The 13070-nt window shown below is 37.6% G+C and overlaps 3 protein-coding genes across 9 annotated transcripts in view; 2 read left to right on the top strand and 1 right to left on the bottom strand.

Annotated features, from left to right (window-relative positions):
• The window catches only part of LANCL1 (LanC like glutathione S-transferase 1), a 37729-nt gene extending 28843 nt beyond the window's left edge, over positions 1 to 8886 (top strand). For all 4 annotated transcript variants that reach the window (XM_021076409.2, XM_021076410.2, XM_021076411.2 and 1 more), the window contains 6 exons: positions 65 to 200; positions 756 to 902; positions 1587 to 1769; positions 4246 to 4422; positions 4872 to 4944; positions 5815 to 8886. In XM_021076409.2, coding sequence (XP_020932068.1) covers positions 65 to 200; positions 756 to 902; positions 1587 to 1769; positions 4246 to 4422; positions 4872 to 4944; positions 5815 to 5891 — 793 coding nt within the window. In that variant the 3' untranslated portion in view covers positions 5892 to 8886. The remainder of the gene's footprint in view (positions 1 to 64; positions 201 to 755; positions 903 to 1586; positions 1770 to 4245; positions 4423 to 4871; positions 4945 to 5814) is intronic.
• KANSL1L (KAT8 regulatory NSL complex subunit 1 like) overlaps positions 1 to 13070 on the top strand; it is a 579301-nt gene that overhangs the window by 197948 nt on the left and 368283 nt on the right. The gene's annotated exons all lie outside the window — the stretch shown is intronic.
• CPS1 (carbamoyl-phosphate synthase 1) overlaps positions 1 to 13070 on the bottom strand; it is a 308550-nt gene that overhangs the window by 219432 nt on the left and 76048 nt on the right. The window lies entirely within an intron of this gene.

The raw sequence follows: 13070 nt of genomic DNA, 5'->3' as shown, positions 1-13070 counted from the left end.
TTTAAGTACATACCTCTACCCAATCCCTTTCACAATGTCTTAGGCATGTTATTTTCATTCCCAGGCTAATTCACCTAAATAAGATTGACCCGCATGCTCCAAATGAAATGCTGTATGGACGAATGGGCTACATCTATGCTCTTCTCTTTGTGAATAAGAACTTTGGAGTAGAAAAGATTCCTCGAAGCCATATTCAGCAGGTAGCATGTGTTTATGCTTTGGGGAGTCTTTTTAGGATCCTGCTTACTATCTGCCTAGACTCTTTGGTTTTGTTTCCCTAGTTAGCACATCCCAGGGAGCTGGAGGGTAAGTTGTATCTTAACCTCTGAAGGTTAGGCATGATCAGAGAACCAACAGCTTCACATGGAATGCTATTGGAAAGAGTATAGAGAGTGACTCAGAGTAAGAAGTCTAGCTGCTCCAATCTAGCTGTTTGAGAGTTTAGAGGCCATTCAGAGGAAGATAAGGGTCAGATATCACCTCCTAGCTGCAGATATGCCTTTTGTGCCTGAAGGGGTTTTGCTTTCTTTTGACAGGTGAATTCTATGGTCTAGCTATAGTAAAAAGAGTTCAGAATCTTCCAGACTCTCCCTCTTTTAGGCAGAATAGTCACCTGTGCTTCTCTGAGTACTGAATTAAACTGTGCCCATCCGTGGCCATATGAGGTGTCTAATTTGCCATGTTCCCCTGTACCCCTTAGCAAAAAGTTCCTCACCTCCACGCTAATTCTATTTTGGTTGGCTTTCTCCTTGTAGATTTGTGAAACAGTCTTAACCTCTGGAGAAAACCTAGCTAGAAAAAGAAACTTCACAGAAAAAACTCCACTGATGTATGAATGGTACCAAGAATATTATGTGGGGGCTGCTCATGGCCTGGCAGGAATTTATTACTACCTGATGCAGGTAAGAGATGATGATGGTGAGTCTAGAGTGTGCTTCCTAACTATACTAACTAGGGTGGGAAGACCAGTGTTCCCACGCTGTTTTATGATCCTGTTTCAACCACGGCATCACTGTCCTGGTAACTACCTGGTCTAGATAAGCAAGGGTAATACTTGCCAAGGTGCATATAAAAATGTGTAACTGTAAAAGGCACTGCATTTTGATATGATGTTTGATTTGTAGGTGAACACACTCTCCCACCTCATGCCACTTGTGCAGACTAAAATATTTTGACCTATCCTTCTATATGAAGTGCCTTCTGCTCTCTTCTCTTTCAGCAGATGCCTTGAATTAATATTATTTCACATTATAGTGCACAACAAATTCCATGAGTAAGAACAAAATCAATAGAAAACAAAGGAGGAAATGCTGTCTAAAGCTCATGCAGAGAGTAAAACTAAGGAGCCTTTTCAATGGATTTTGTGTAGCTTACCTGAAAAATAACTGAATGTGCCATACTCAGCAGTGCTTCAGATCTAATACTATTGGGGGACATCAGCCAAAGTCAAATAGACCAAGGGCAAATAGAGTTTATTGCAGCAGTTCCTTTTGGTCTTGTTTTCTTTCTCATTTAAAACTCCTCTCGGAGGCTTAGGAAGGTCTGTTTGTTTCAGCAGAACTGGTAATTCCCTTTCTTGTTTTTAGCCCAGCCTTCAAGTGAGCCATGCGAAGTTACAGAGTTTGGTCAAGCCTAGTGTAGATTATGTCTGCCAGCTGAAATTCCCTTCAGGCAATTACCCTCCTTGTGTGGACGACACTCGAGATCTGCTAGTCCATTGGTGCCACGGTTCCCCTGGGGTAATCTACATGCTCATTCAGGCCTATAAGGTACTGTGAATTTTCTCACTTTAGAAATACATGGAGAAACATAATACAAAATTCTGTAAGTTAAAATTAGTTTTATTGAGTTCCTGCTGTGGCACAGTAGGTTAAGGATCCGGTGTTGCCATAGCTGTGGCATAGGTCACAGCTGCAGCTCAAATTCAATCCCTGGCCCAGAATCTTCCATATGACAGCCATTTATTCTTTGGAAAGTCATTAATGGTATAGCCAAAAAGAAAAAAAAAATCAATAAAATTAATTTTTTGTATAATTCTTGAAGGATATATAGAAAAATCACTTGTTGGGCCTAAAATCACCTTGCTATATAGATTATAATTCATTTTCACAGTATCCATCTGTACCATAGCACACATTATGTCATAGAACAGGAGACTGCTTCACTGACAGGTAGAATAGCCAAGATGATAACATGAGTGGCAGAGTCAAGATAAGTATCCCAGGAGCTCAATTAAAAATTGAAGTTCCAGGAGTTCGCATTGTAGCACAGTGGAAACAAATCTGACTAGCATCCGTGAGGATGTGGGTTCAAGCCCTGGCCTCACTTAGTGGGCCAGGGATCTGGTGTTGCCGTGAACTGTGGTATAGGTCACAGACAGGGCTCAGATCCCACATTGCTGTGTCTGTGGTGTAGGCCAGAAGCTATAGCTCCAATTCAACCCCTAGCCTGGGAACTTCCATATGCTACTGGTATGGCCCTTAAAAAAAATAATTAATTAAAAAAATAAAAAGGGAGTTCCCTTCGTGGCACAGCGGAAACGAATCTGACTAGGAACCATGAGGTTGCGGGTTCAATCCCTGGCCTCACTCAGTGGGTTGAGGATCCAGCATTGCCATAAGCTGTGATGTAGGTTGCAGACACGGCTCGGATCTGACAATGCTGTGGCTGTGGTGTAGGCCGGTGGCTACAGCTCCAATTAGACTCCTAGCCTGGGAACCTCCATATGCCGGGAGTGCGGCTCTATAAAGACAAAAAAGACAAAAAATAAAAAGAATTCTCCTCACGCATTGCTGGTGGGAATGTAAAACAGTACAGCTGCTGTAGAAAGTAGTTTGGTGGTTCCTCAAAAAATTAAAGACAGAATTAACATATGATCCAGCAATTCTACTCCTATATCCAAAAGAAGTAAATACCAATGTTCCATAGAAGCATTATTCACAGTAGCCAAAGGTGGAAACAATCCAAGTGTCCACCAACAGATAAATGAATAGACAAAATAGGGTGTATACCTACAATGGAATATTATTCAGCCATAAAAAAGTATTAGCTTATGATTGATATACAACATTCATGAACCTTGAAAACATTGTGCCAAGTGAAATAAGCCAGATACAAAAAGACAAATACTGCATTATTCCACAGGATGTGATGGGGTTAATATGAGGTATCTAGAATAGGCAAATTGATGGAATAGAACAAAAGTTACCAGGGGCTGGGAGGGTGAGAATTAATGGCTTAGTGGGTATGGAGTTTCCTTGTTCGGGATGTTAAAAAAGTTTGGATATAGACAATGGTGATGGTTATACAACAATTAGGAATGTAATTAGTGCCACAGAATTGTACACCTTAAATTATTAAAATGGTAACTTTTATATTATGTCTATTTTACCATAATTTTTAAAATGAAAATATTACTTCTAAAAAGCATACTCTGACAGAGCCATAATCAAAGAAGAAAGGTTTTTCGCTTGAGAAAAAAAAGTAAGTAAACCAAGATATCTATATTTATTGGTGCCAAATCTACAAATTACAAATCTACAGACTCTAAGTAGGCTTTGGCACCTCATAGTCTAAATAAACTTTTAGTACATCAAATTTTGCCTTCAGAAAGTTGAAAATAATGCAGAATCTTTTAAAGCTGTCTTATTCTACTTTTCTACTGTAATGAGATATGTAAAATGTCTACTTGGAGAGGATATTTCTCAAATCTTTGCTTGGGATATAAGAGGCCACACAATAGATTGTAAAGATGTATCTCTATTTTTCTGACAAAGTATAGTATTTTATAATCAAATCAGTTTTTATAATCAATTTTATAAATAGTTTCTTCTCCAGTTTGTAAAGAAACTTTCTAATAGAGAAGGGCATCATTGTTACAGAGAAGACAGCTGTTTATTCTTTGGAAAGTCATTAATGGTAACAACAAATTGCAAGTAAAATAAGGCAACTTCACCAATAACACCCACATACACAAACACGCATACGCATAAAATTTAGACCATGCAGACAAGGTCATGCCCACTTAACATATTTAAAAACAAACAAGAAAAAGCTAGTTAATTATTATAATTTGTCCCCACCAATGTAACACATCTCTCTATTGCTGTATTCCTTACCCTTTCTTGCTAAGCCACTTCCCTCTCTCCTCCCTTACCCTGTCTCCCCTTCTCCTATCAGGAAGGAAGACCAATAGAAATTTCTTTTATATCCCTTATAGTAAAAGTATGTCCCTGGACTCTGCAGGTGTTCAGAGAAGAACGGTATCTCAATGATGCCTACCAGTGTGCCGATGTGATCTGGAAGTACGGGTTGCTGAAGAAGGGGTACGGGCTGTGCCACGGCACTGCGGGGAACGCCTATGCCTTCCTGACCCTGTTCAACCTCACGCAGGACATGAAGTACCTATATAGGGCTTGTAAGGTAGGAGTCAACCTGCCAAACAGAGTGCACCTTTGCCCAGGAGGTTGTAGGAGGGTCTCTAGTTAATCTGATGTTTTTATTTTTTTATTTATTTATTTTTTTAAAGCTATTAATCCATAGAACAAACACAGTTTAAGAAAAACCTACAAAAGCTATTCAATTGAATTAGCTTTTAAAGACATAATTCTACTCAGGAGCATTTATGGGGGGTTGGGGGCAGGGAGATGTAGGTATTTTTTTTTCCTTCCTTTCTTCTTTGATAACCTTGGAGGACTATGCTTTGTACTCTCTTTTAGACCATCCATTTCTCTATATTAACCCATTAACCCCTTTCCCTGCCTTGAAGATAGTTTTTGACTTTTTAGACTAAATCTTAGGATAATTTCTACCCACTTTTAGGGGTCTCTAGAAGAAATCACTTTAGTAATTTAGCTTGCTTTCATTTTCAGTTTGCTGAGTGGTGTCTAGATTATGGAGAACATGGATGCAGAACACCGGACACTCCTTTCTCCCTCTTTGAAGGTAGTTTTCACACATGACTTATTTGCCTTACAATACTGCATCTGCCTCTCTTGCTTAGTAATATTAGGATATCTCAATTTGAGTTTTATCAACAAATTAATTTTACAGTTATTTCTTAAACTACTTCTTTACTTCCTAGTGCGATAACTTAGTGTTAAAAATCACTAATTTTTTAATGACTGCAGACCCAATACTAGTAGTCATCATGGTGACTACCTATTATGGAGCCAGGCATATGCTGGGCATTTTGTAGATGTCATCATAAATCATCTCTGCAAAAACATACATTATAGGGAGTTCCTGTTGTGGCTTAGTGGTAATGAACCCAACTAGCATCCATGAGGATGTAAGTTCACTCCCTGGCCTCACTCAGTGGGTTAAAGATCCAGCATTGCCTTGAGCTGTGATGTAGGTTGCAGACACAGCTTGGATCCCACGTTGCCATGGCTGTGGCATATAGGCCAGCAGCTGCAGCTCTGATTCGACCCCTAGCCTGGGAACTTCCGTATATCACAGATGCATCCCTAAAAAGAAAAAGAAAGAAAAACAATCATTCTCATGTCACAGACGAGGTTTCTGAGGCTCAGCCAGGTAAATGTGGCCACAGTGAAGGAGCTCACATGTGGTAAATGGCAAGGCTCTCCTTGAACTGGTCTGGCTCCACTGTGCTTTCTGTCTTCCACCTGGATAAAGACACTCAGCACTCACCAGTGATCTCCTCTAATGTTGAGCTGCAACATATATAAACAGATGCCCACTTCATATAAATCATTTCAATTAATATTATAATGTTCTTTATGTTACAAAATAAAGCCATTCTATAACAGCATCATTTGGTGTAATAACTTTTGCCTCTTTCATCTCCTTCAGGAATGGCTGGAACAATATATTTCCTGGCTGACCTGCTAGTGCCCACAAAAGCCAAGTTCCCTGCATTTGAACTATAAAAGGAGAGTCTGCCCCCTGCAACTCACTGCATGAGCATTTCTGTATATCAAACCATGATTAAAGCAACAGTAGAATCAAACTATGTGCTTGATTTAGTTGACTTTTTTTCAGAATTTGAATTCAGTTCCTGTTTATTATTTACTTTTATTTTAAAATACCCAAGGAAGTCTTAATTAACTTCAGTTTTTCCTAAAAAAAGTAGGATAGGTGATAATGTACAGTATTTTGAGGGCACGTATGTATATGTGTGTGTGTGTATTTCAGAATTTGGAGGCAATTGTATTTTAAGCTTATGAATATAACCATCTGATACTGTTCTGAAAATATTCCAAAGAAACTGAGTATAGATAAGTATATGATAATTGTTGGATATTTCCCTCGTTAGTATTTTTTTTATGACAGTTTTATGACTTTGCTTTTCTCTTGGTGGTTGATTATGAAAGGGGACAAAAATATAACTGCTTCCGGGTCAAAAGTCGCAAGAGTTGTCAACTGAGATGAGCTAGGGACCTAAATACCATTTTTCAAGTTCTCAATACTTATTTAAACTAGAGATAAACATACTTTGAAATTCACCTCCTTTTTTTATCAGAGAACCCATGCTCTGTAACCCAACATCTTCATCAAAAACTTTTGAAATTCGATGGTTATTGTGAAACTTCTGATTTGAAGGTTAGTTCATGATAAGCTAACAAAAACAGTTCATTGTTTTCTCTAAAATAAGCTAATGTGGAACTACTTATGTAAATGTGTTTGTTCTTTGGAATTAGTATAAGATTAGGAACACATTGTGTGAATATGTTATATCCCGGGATTTAAGTTCATCCCGTCTGACCTTCTAAACTTTCACTTGTGCTTTACTTACTTGCAGTGACTGTGCTATTAAAGTGTTGGCTGTTTGGTATAAGCCATAAGATGTTTCCCTTCCTATTTATCTAGACTTAGTCTTTAAATAGTAGAGCATTCTACTTCTGTTATTAGAGGTGAAGGGTGCTATATCATCAATATCCTGAACAAAATCACTAAGCTTTTGACAGAAATGCTATTTATTGAGGAGGTATTATCCATTGATCATACTTAGAACAAATGGATCCCATCTTTCTGCATATCCTAGGCTTTAACATTCACCAGTTTCTTAGCCTTCAGGATCAGGTATTTATATGGTAGATGTAGAATCAAATCCCTGGTGCTTCAAAATCTGTACAAATGTTTTGACTCATCAGTTACCATTTCTTCTGTTTCCATTACTGACTTTCCCAGGCTTGTTTCATCTTTTCAATATATTTTGACTGATTTGGGAACATTTTGCAGCTTTAAAAAAACAAGAGTCTAAGAATTTTAATGTGCCTACTTCACAGCTCTCTTGGTCACAAAAATATGCTATTTTCATTGCAACTTTGAACCAAATCCCCACTGCGTACATATTAGTTCCTGTTTCTCCTATTAATTTCCATTTAGCAGCAAAACAGCTAACATTTTAGAAACCGTCTGACCTTTTAAAGGATAATGACAGTTGTACCTAAAGTACAACCCAGGGCTCAGTTCCTAGGATTAGCTTATTCCTCTGTGACTTCTGCTATTCGGGACAACCTTGTGCCTCTCAAATTTCTAAAGTGCTGCTAGAAAGCTGTATGTGCAAGCTGTGCCCTTCCCATGAACGTTTCAGATCAGAGGTATCAGCACTCACACTAAAGTTCATTTGCCTTTATCCAACTTGAAAGAATAAAGACCATTAGGTTTAGTTAAATGTCTTACTATACTGTACCTGCACTTTGAGCTGCTATAGTAACTAGCCAAGGGAAAAAGAATAAAACACCTTCTCTTAACCAGAGAAACCAGAGAAGATTGATCACAGTGCTTCTCCAAATATCTTGATTAATTTAACCCCAGAAAAACATCAATGCAGGGAGGAGAACATTTTGAATAAAATTCTTGTTCATATTTGGATTGCAATCTAGCTGCTGTCATCCATTAACAACTTTATCGATACAAATGAATTGAGGTTTTATTTTTTCTTTAGCCTTTTAGAGTTATTAAACTGGAAGGATTTTATATTTGTGCCATTGTTTGTTTTATTTATGTTTTTAAGCTAAGAAATTTTGATAGGATTTTAAACTCAGGCAAAGGCTATAAAACCCAGACTAATACCCTTATACTATGGTAGAAAAGGAACTTTTTATACTAGCTTTCTTAGGTTTGGAAAGAAGAGGTATCATTTCAATTCTATTTACATCATTTTTCCCTCAGATATTTTTCTTTTTGGTAACAAAAACAAAAAACTTCCCAGAAATGCTTCCCAGAAAACTCAATGGTGTCTCTTATCTACATGCAAAGGCTAAGTAGTAAAACCTTGTCAAGCAGTATTCATTTATCTTGTCATGTGTTTCTCTGAACATCATGATCAATTATTTACATTGATCCTATTGGGCTTTGGTCCTATCAAGAAGTCAGTCTTTAATCCTTAGAGTCGTTTGACTCCCTTTTCATCTTTGATGTCAGTTCCATTTATTTAACATCAAAAGCCTTCACGGTGGGTAGAGTTATAGGTAAAAGCGGCCATTTTCTCTCGTTACCACTTTCCTGTGCAACTGAATTGAGAGATATACACCATGCTCCTGTGTCCTCAGGTTAATTTGTGTCTGATCTTACAACGCCTTGCTTTCTCTTAGCTGAGTTTGAAATACAAAATGTGAAAAATGAACATTTATTCATCTACTCCTTCGCCTACATGAGCTCATCTGTAGTCCTTTATTATTCATACTGAATTCCGATTCCAGTTATGCTTCCCCTAAATAGATCAGTGCACCCTATTTCTATATTATTAAGCTGTAGAAGAACTGTTTCTCTCCTACAAAATACAGTGTTTGAGATATTCAGGGATCCCATACCAATGTTCTATTGCCGTTTATTGGAAAGGGCTGAGATTGTATTATTTCTCTGTTCTGTAAAGGATTTGACTTACTGGTTCTCAATAAAATTTTATTAGGACTATAATTGTCACATGCTTCTTGTTTACTCTGGTTTAAAGTAAAGAAATATTTTCCTTCGATGGTGAATGATGGCTTTTTCTCTATACACTCATTCCCTAGGGTTTGTTCCTGACTTTTTCTTCATTATTGGGTCAAACAAGATTTGAAGTACTTTGTGAAAGTAAAGATTTCTTAGAGGAAAATATTTTTAAATCTTATCATTATAGAATTAGGAGGAATCTACTAGGCTTCAAGCAGAGCAGTGTATTAACGATCTCATATATATAAGAATCCACCCTGTGGTTAGTAACTAAATGTCTAATTCTAGAAATTGATTTCCATGCTGACCAGTTCTGAGAGGAATTTTGAATAGAGTGTGAAAGTAAATGAGGCATAATTAGAAAGTATATGTGCAGAAGTTGGAAAGAAGTTCTGCTGAAACACCTAGCATGACTGTACTACTCCTTTTCATGACACAGCTACTTACTATCACTTAGCACACCAAAATTTGCCAGATTATAACATTCTTGTTTTTATCTTCAAATTATATTTTGTCCCCTGGTACATATGGTTAAACTGCCCTTCATTCCCTTTGTCTATTGTTTGAATGACTCATAACATTAAGAATAAATGCAGTTATTTTTATTTTGCTCTTTAGATTTAATAAAGGTATAGACGGCATCACATCTTTAGATGTGGGCAAGGAGGTATGAAGAGGGCAGTGCTTTGCAGAAGCCACCCAAAGATTCCAAAGTGATGCTTGGAGCACTTCCCTTAACTCTCTACAAGTTTACATTTCAACTGATAAGCTCAGCTAGCTCTGTTCTCTACCATTCCCTGGCTCATCTTCCTGCGGGAAGAAAAATAATAACAAACACTTGAAATTGCCTCACAGTTGTAACCTCATGAGCAAAGAAAACTTGAAGCAGTAATTCATTTCCTGTGACTTACCCATAATTTATTTTTTTCCTAAACTTTGCATTAGAAAAGAACTTTGCCTTCCTCCTCATAGAGTCTGAATAGAACAATAATTGTTGTGTCATTTCTTTTTCCCCAAGATAGTTCCCACTGTGGATTCAGTGTCATTAGAATCTCATGTATTCTCTGCTCTGAAGCATCATTTAAACTGCGAAAGACCTACAGGTCAGTCCCTTGATAATTTGCTTTCTCATTCTGCTTCCCATCCAAATTCGCCCTCTTCCTTCTGAAGTTGAGGGTCAATTAACAAGGCAAGAGAACACTGGCTTTTTTACAACGGAGAACATGCTGGCTTTACTGATCCCACTATATAAGCTTTCTAAACACTGTTTTCCAAAAGCCATGAGCTAGTGCATCCTCTGGGACTTATTTGATAATTTTGTGAGTAATGGGAGTAAGCAGCAGACATAATAAGCAAAGAGGAGAAATAATGAGGATAGATGAATGTATCTCAGCAGGACTGCTGTTCATAGTCAACCACTTTAACTTCACATTTCTACAATATGTTAACTTTCCATCCACATGCAAATTACAAACACGGTGACATTAAATCTTCAGTTAATATTCTATCACTCTACAAATAAGCATTAGAGGAGGCATATAGTCATTACGCAGGGAAAGGCAGGACTCTTGATAAATCAGTTTATAAAGTAGTGCCACAGTTGCCTAATTTCTCTTCCATGATGGAGCTGGGATATTAAGAAAGGTGTTTGTAACCTGAAAAATACTGATGTGGCTCACAGTGAAAATGATTGTTCTCCCAGGATTCAGCATTCAAGAATTAGCATTACTCCCTTGCTGGTATAATCTGAACTGCTGGCACTTTCTGTTTACACGCTGTAAACTTGCCATTTTATTTATTCATGCCATGAGTAATGCTTTAAAACTATTTTATCCCCCAAATGCATTAAACACATGTATTGTATGCAAGATGCCTGACAGGGATTCTGTGTGCATAAGATATACATCCCTACTTTGGCAACTCAGAGTCTGGTGAAGAAGACAGGTGAAGAGGAAAGGAGTTACAAGGAAATGTTTTCTAAAATTCCTCTTAACCCCCGCCCACCAAGCTAGCTTTGCTTTGTTCCCCAAATTTCAAGTACGTCCACGTCTCTTCTGTGACCCATGGTTTCTGTATGTGTTCGGAGATACTGGAGTTCAGTACTCCTGCAGTGACAAGACACTTTAAAGTCACTCAGTGCACAAGCACTCAAGCATTCTTTCATTTGGACCACCTTGGTGATGAGGAAGGTAGAGAGAAATATGAGGATGAAAAAATCACGTGCCCCCAAAATTTAACAACTTCTCAAAAACTCCCTTTATTAGCTTTTATTAGCGTTTATTAGTTTTATTACTAAAGCTAAAGTTAGCTTTATTAATGATTTAGGTTAAGTTCATTTCCTTTAGGAATCTTGTTAAAATGCAAATATTTTTGAAAAGACAACTCATCAATATGAACCAGCACCCTGGTAACTGGTTCATGACCTATGCAGCAATTAACTTGAGGAACTTCAAACAATGTTCATTGTGCTGCTAGAATATGATAGGTACAGTGTCTAGCTAAGATTAGGAAGATAAGGTGATACCTGCTCACTAAAGACTTTAAATCAGGAGATAAATATAAACAAGAGATTTCAATGAGATACAGAACCTCGTGAGGACTGATGAGTAGTGAAAGGGGGAATATCATGTGTGAACACAGTCATGCACAAAGAAATATTGAGGTCAGCATTCTTCAACATGTGTGCATACAAGTCATGGGGAACCCCGTTCAAACAATTCTAAAATGCCAGTCTGATGGGGCCTTTAAGTACCACTGGACTAGGTAATGCGTCATGGAATCCCAACTCAGTAGAGAAGAAGGAAGGAAGGTCAGGGGTTGGCTGATGAGTTGAAAGAATTGATCGACGTTTGTGATCAAAGGACACACACACACTAGTAGCAAGAGCGTGAAAGAGCTGAAGTGATTGGAGTCTGATTTCTGATGTGACAAAATTCCAAGTAATGTCAAGGCAAAGGGTATGGTTGTGAAGGGATTAATTCTCTGTGATGGTGACTGTAGCAAGTGAAAGAACTGGACTTGGAACAAATATGTGTTTATAATTTTAATGGAAAAATTGCCAAGGATTTGAAATCCTTCAAAGAGTCATAAGTTTCTGGTAATATGAGAATCATATGGAAGATAATCTATACTAAATAATTAATCTGAGTCATCTGGAATCAAGGCTTGTAGAAGGAAAATTAGACCCTTCTATACTTGTTTAGAATTTACAAGAAGACATGATTAGCTAGCCAATTTTTAAAACTGCATAAACACAAAAGCAGATCAGTCACATTCTTTACTCCATTTTTTTTTCTTAGCATGTGTTCTGAGTAGTAAGTGTACACCAGAGGTGTCATTTACCCTATTTGCCATGTTTCCAAAATGAGAATTTCATAAAGCAATGTGGGTCTATAGTCCAGGGACACTTCAGTGCATAAGACCATGGCTAAAGAAGGAAGCTTGGAAATATCATCAGAAATAGGAAAAACCCATTAGTTCTCAACTCTTAAACTGAAAGGCTGGTACTAGTGAGTATGAGCATGCACTCTTGTTCACATAAGCATATTCCCTGCGTGTTCTGTACTAGGAATTGATCCAAGATTAGATGACTCAAACAACCAATGCATTTCCTACCACTTATTACAGGGAATAGACAGCATAGTGTATTTTATCTTTCACCAGTTCTCACCCACCCAAAAATCGAGGTTCATTCACAGATTATTAGAATACATTAAAAGACCCTCTGTAAGTCTGGCTTTGATGGTCTTTTCTCCTGTTTCCTTGGAAAGGCCATCTTTATACCTGTCATTTCTTCAAGTTATTCCTTCTGCTGACTTTACCAATTTAGTCAATGATGTTACTACCCACCCTAGATGCTCAAGCCAAAAAAACATGAAATAACATCCTCAGACTATTGGTTCTCAAAGTGCAGTCTCTGGCCCAGCAACATTAATTAGCATTACGTGGAACTTGTTAGAAATGCAAATTCTAGGCCCCCATCAAGACATACAAAGTCAGATATCCTGATATACAGAGCAATCTGTTTTAATTATAGCTGCAGGTGATGCTGATCACAGGGAACTTTGAGGACCATTAAATTTTAAAATAATAAGGTTAACATTATGCTGTAGACATTTTACTTATTCATTCATCCATTCATTCATTCATTTTTAGGGCCACACAGGCAG

This window comes from Sus scrofa, chromosome 15 (assembly GCF_054392235.1).
Source record: "Sus scrofa isolate SSC_HxYL_T2T_F1_AM1 chromosome 15, Sscrofa_HxYL_maternal_Yorkshire_Landrace_v2.0, whole genome shotgun sequence".
NCBI classification, from domain to species: Eukaryota; Metazoa; Chordata; class Mammalia; order Artiodactyla; family Suidae; genus Sus; species Sus scrofa.
The sequence above is the reverse complement of the archived record's forward strand: the minus strand, read 5'-3'. Positions and strand labels throughout refer to the sequence as shown.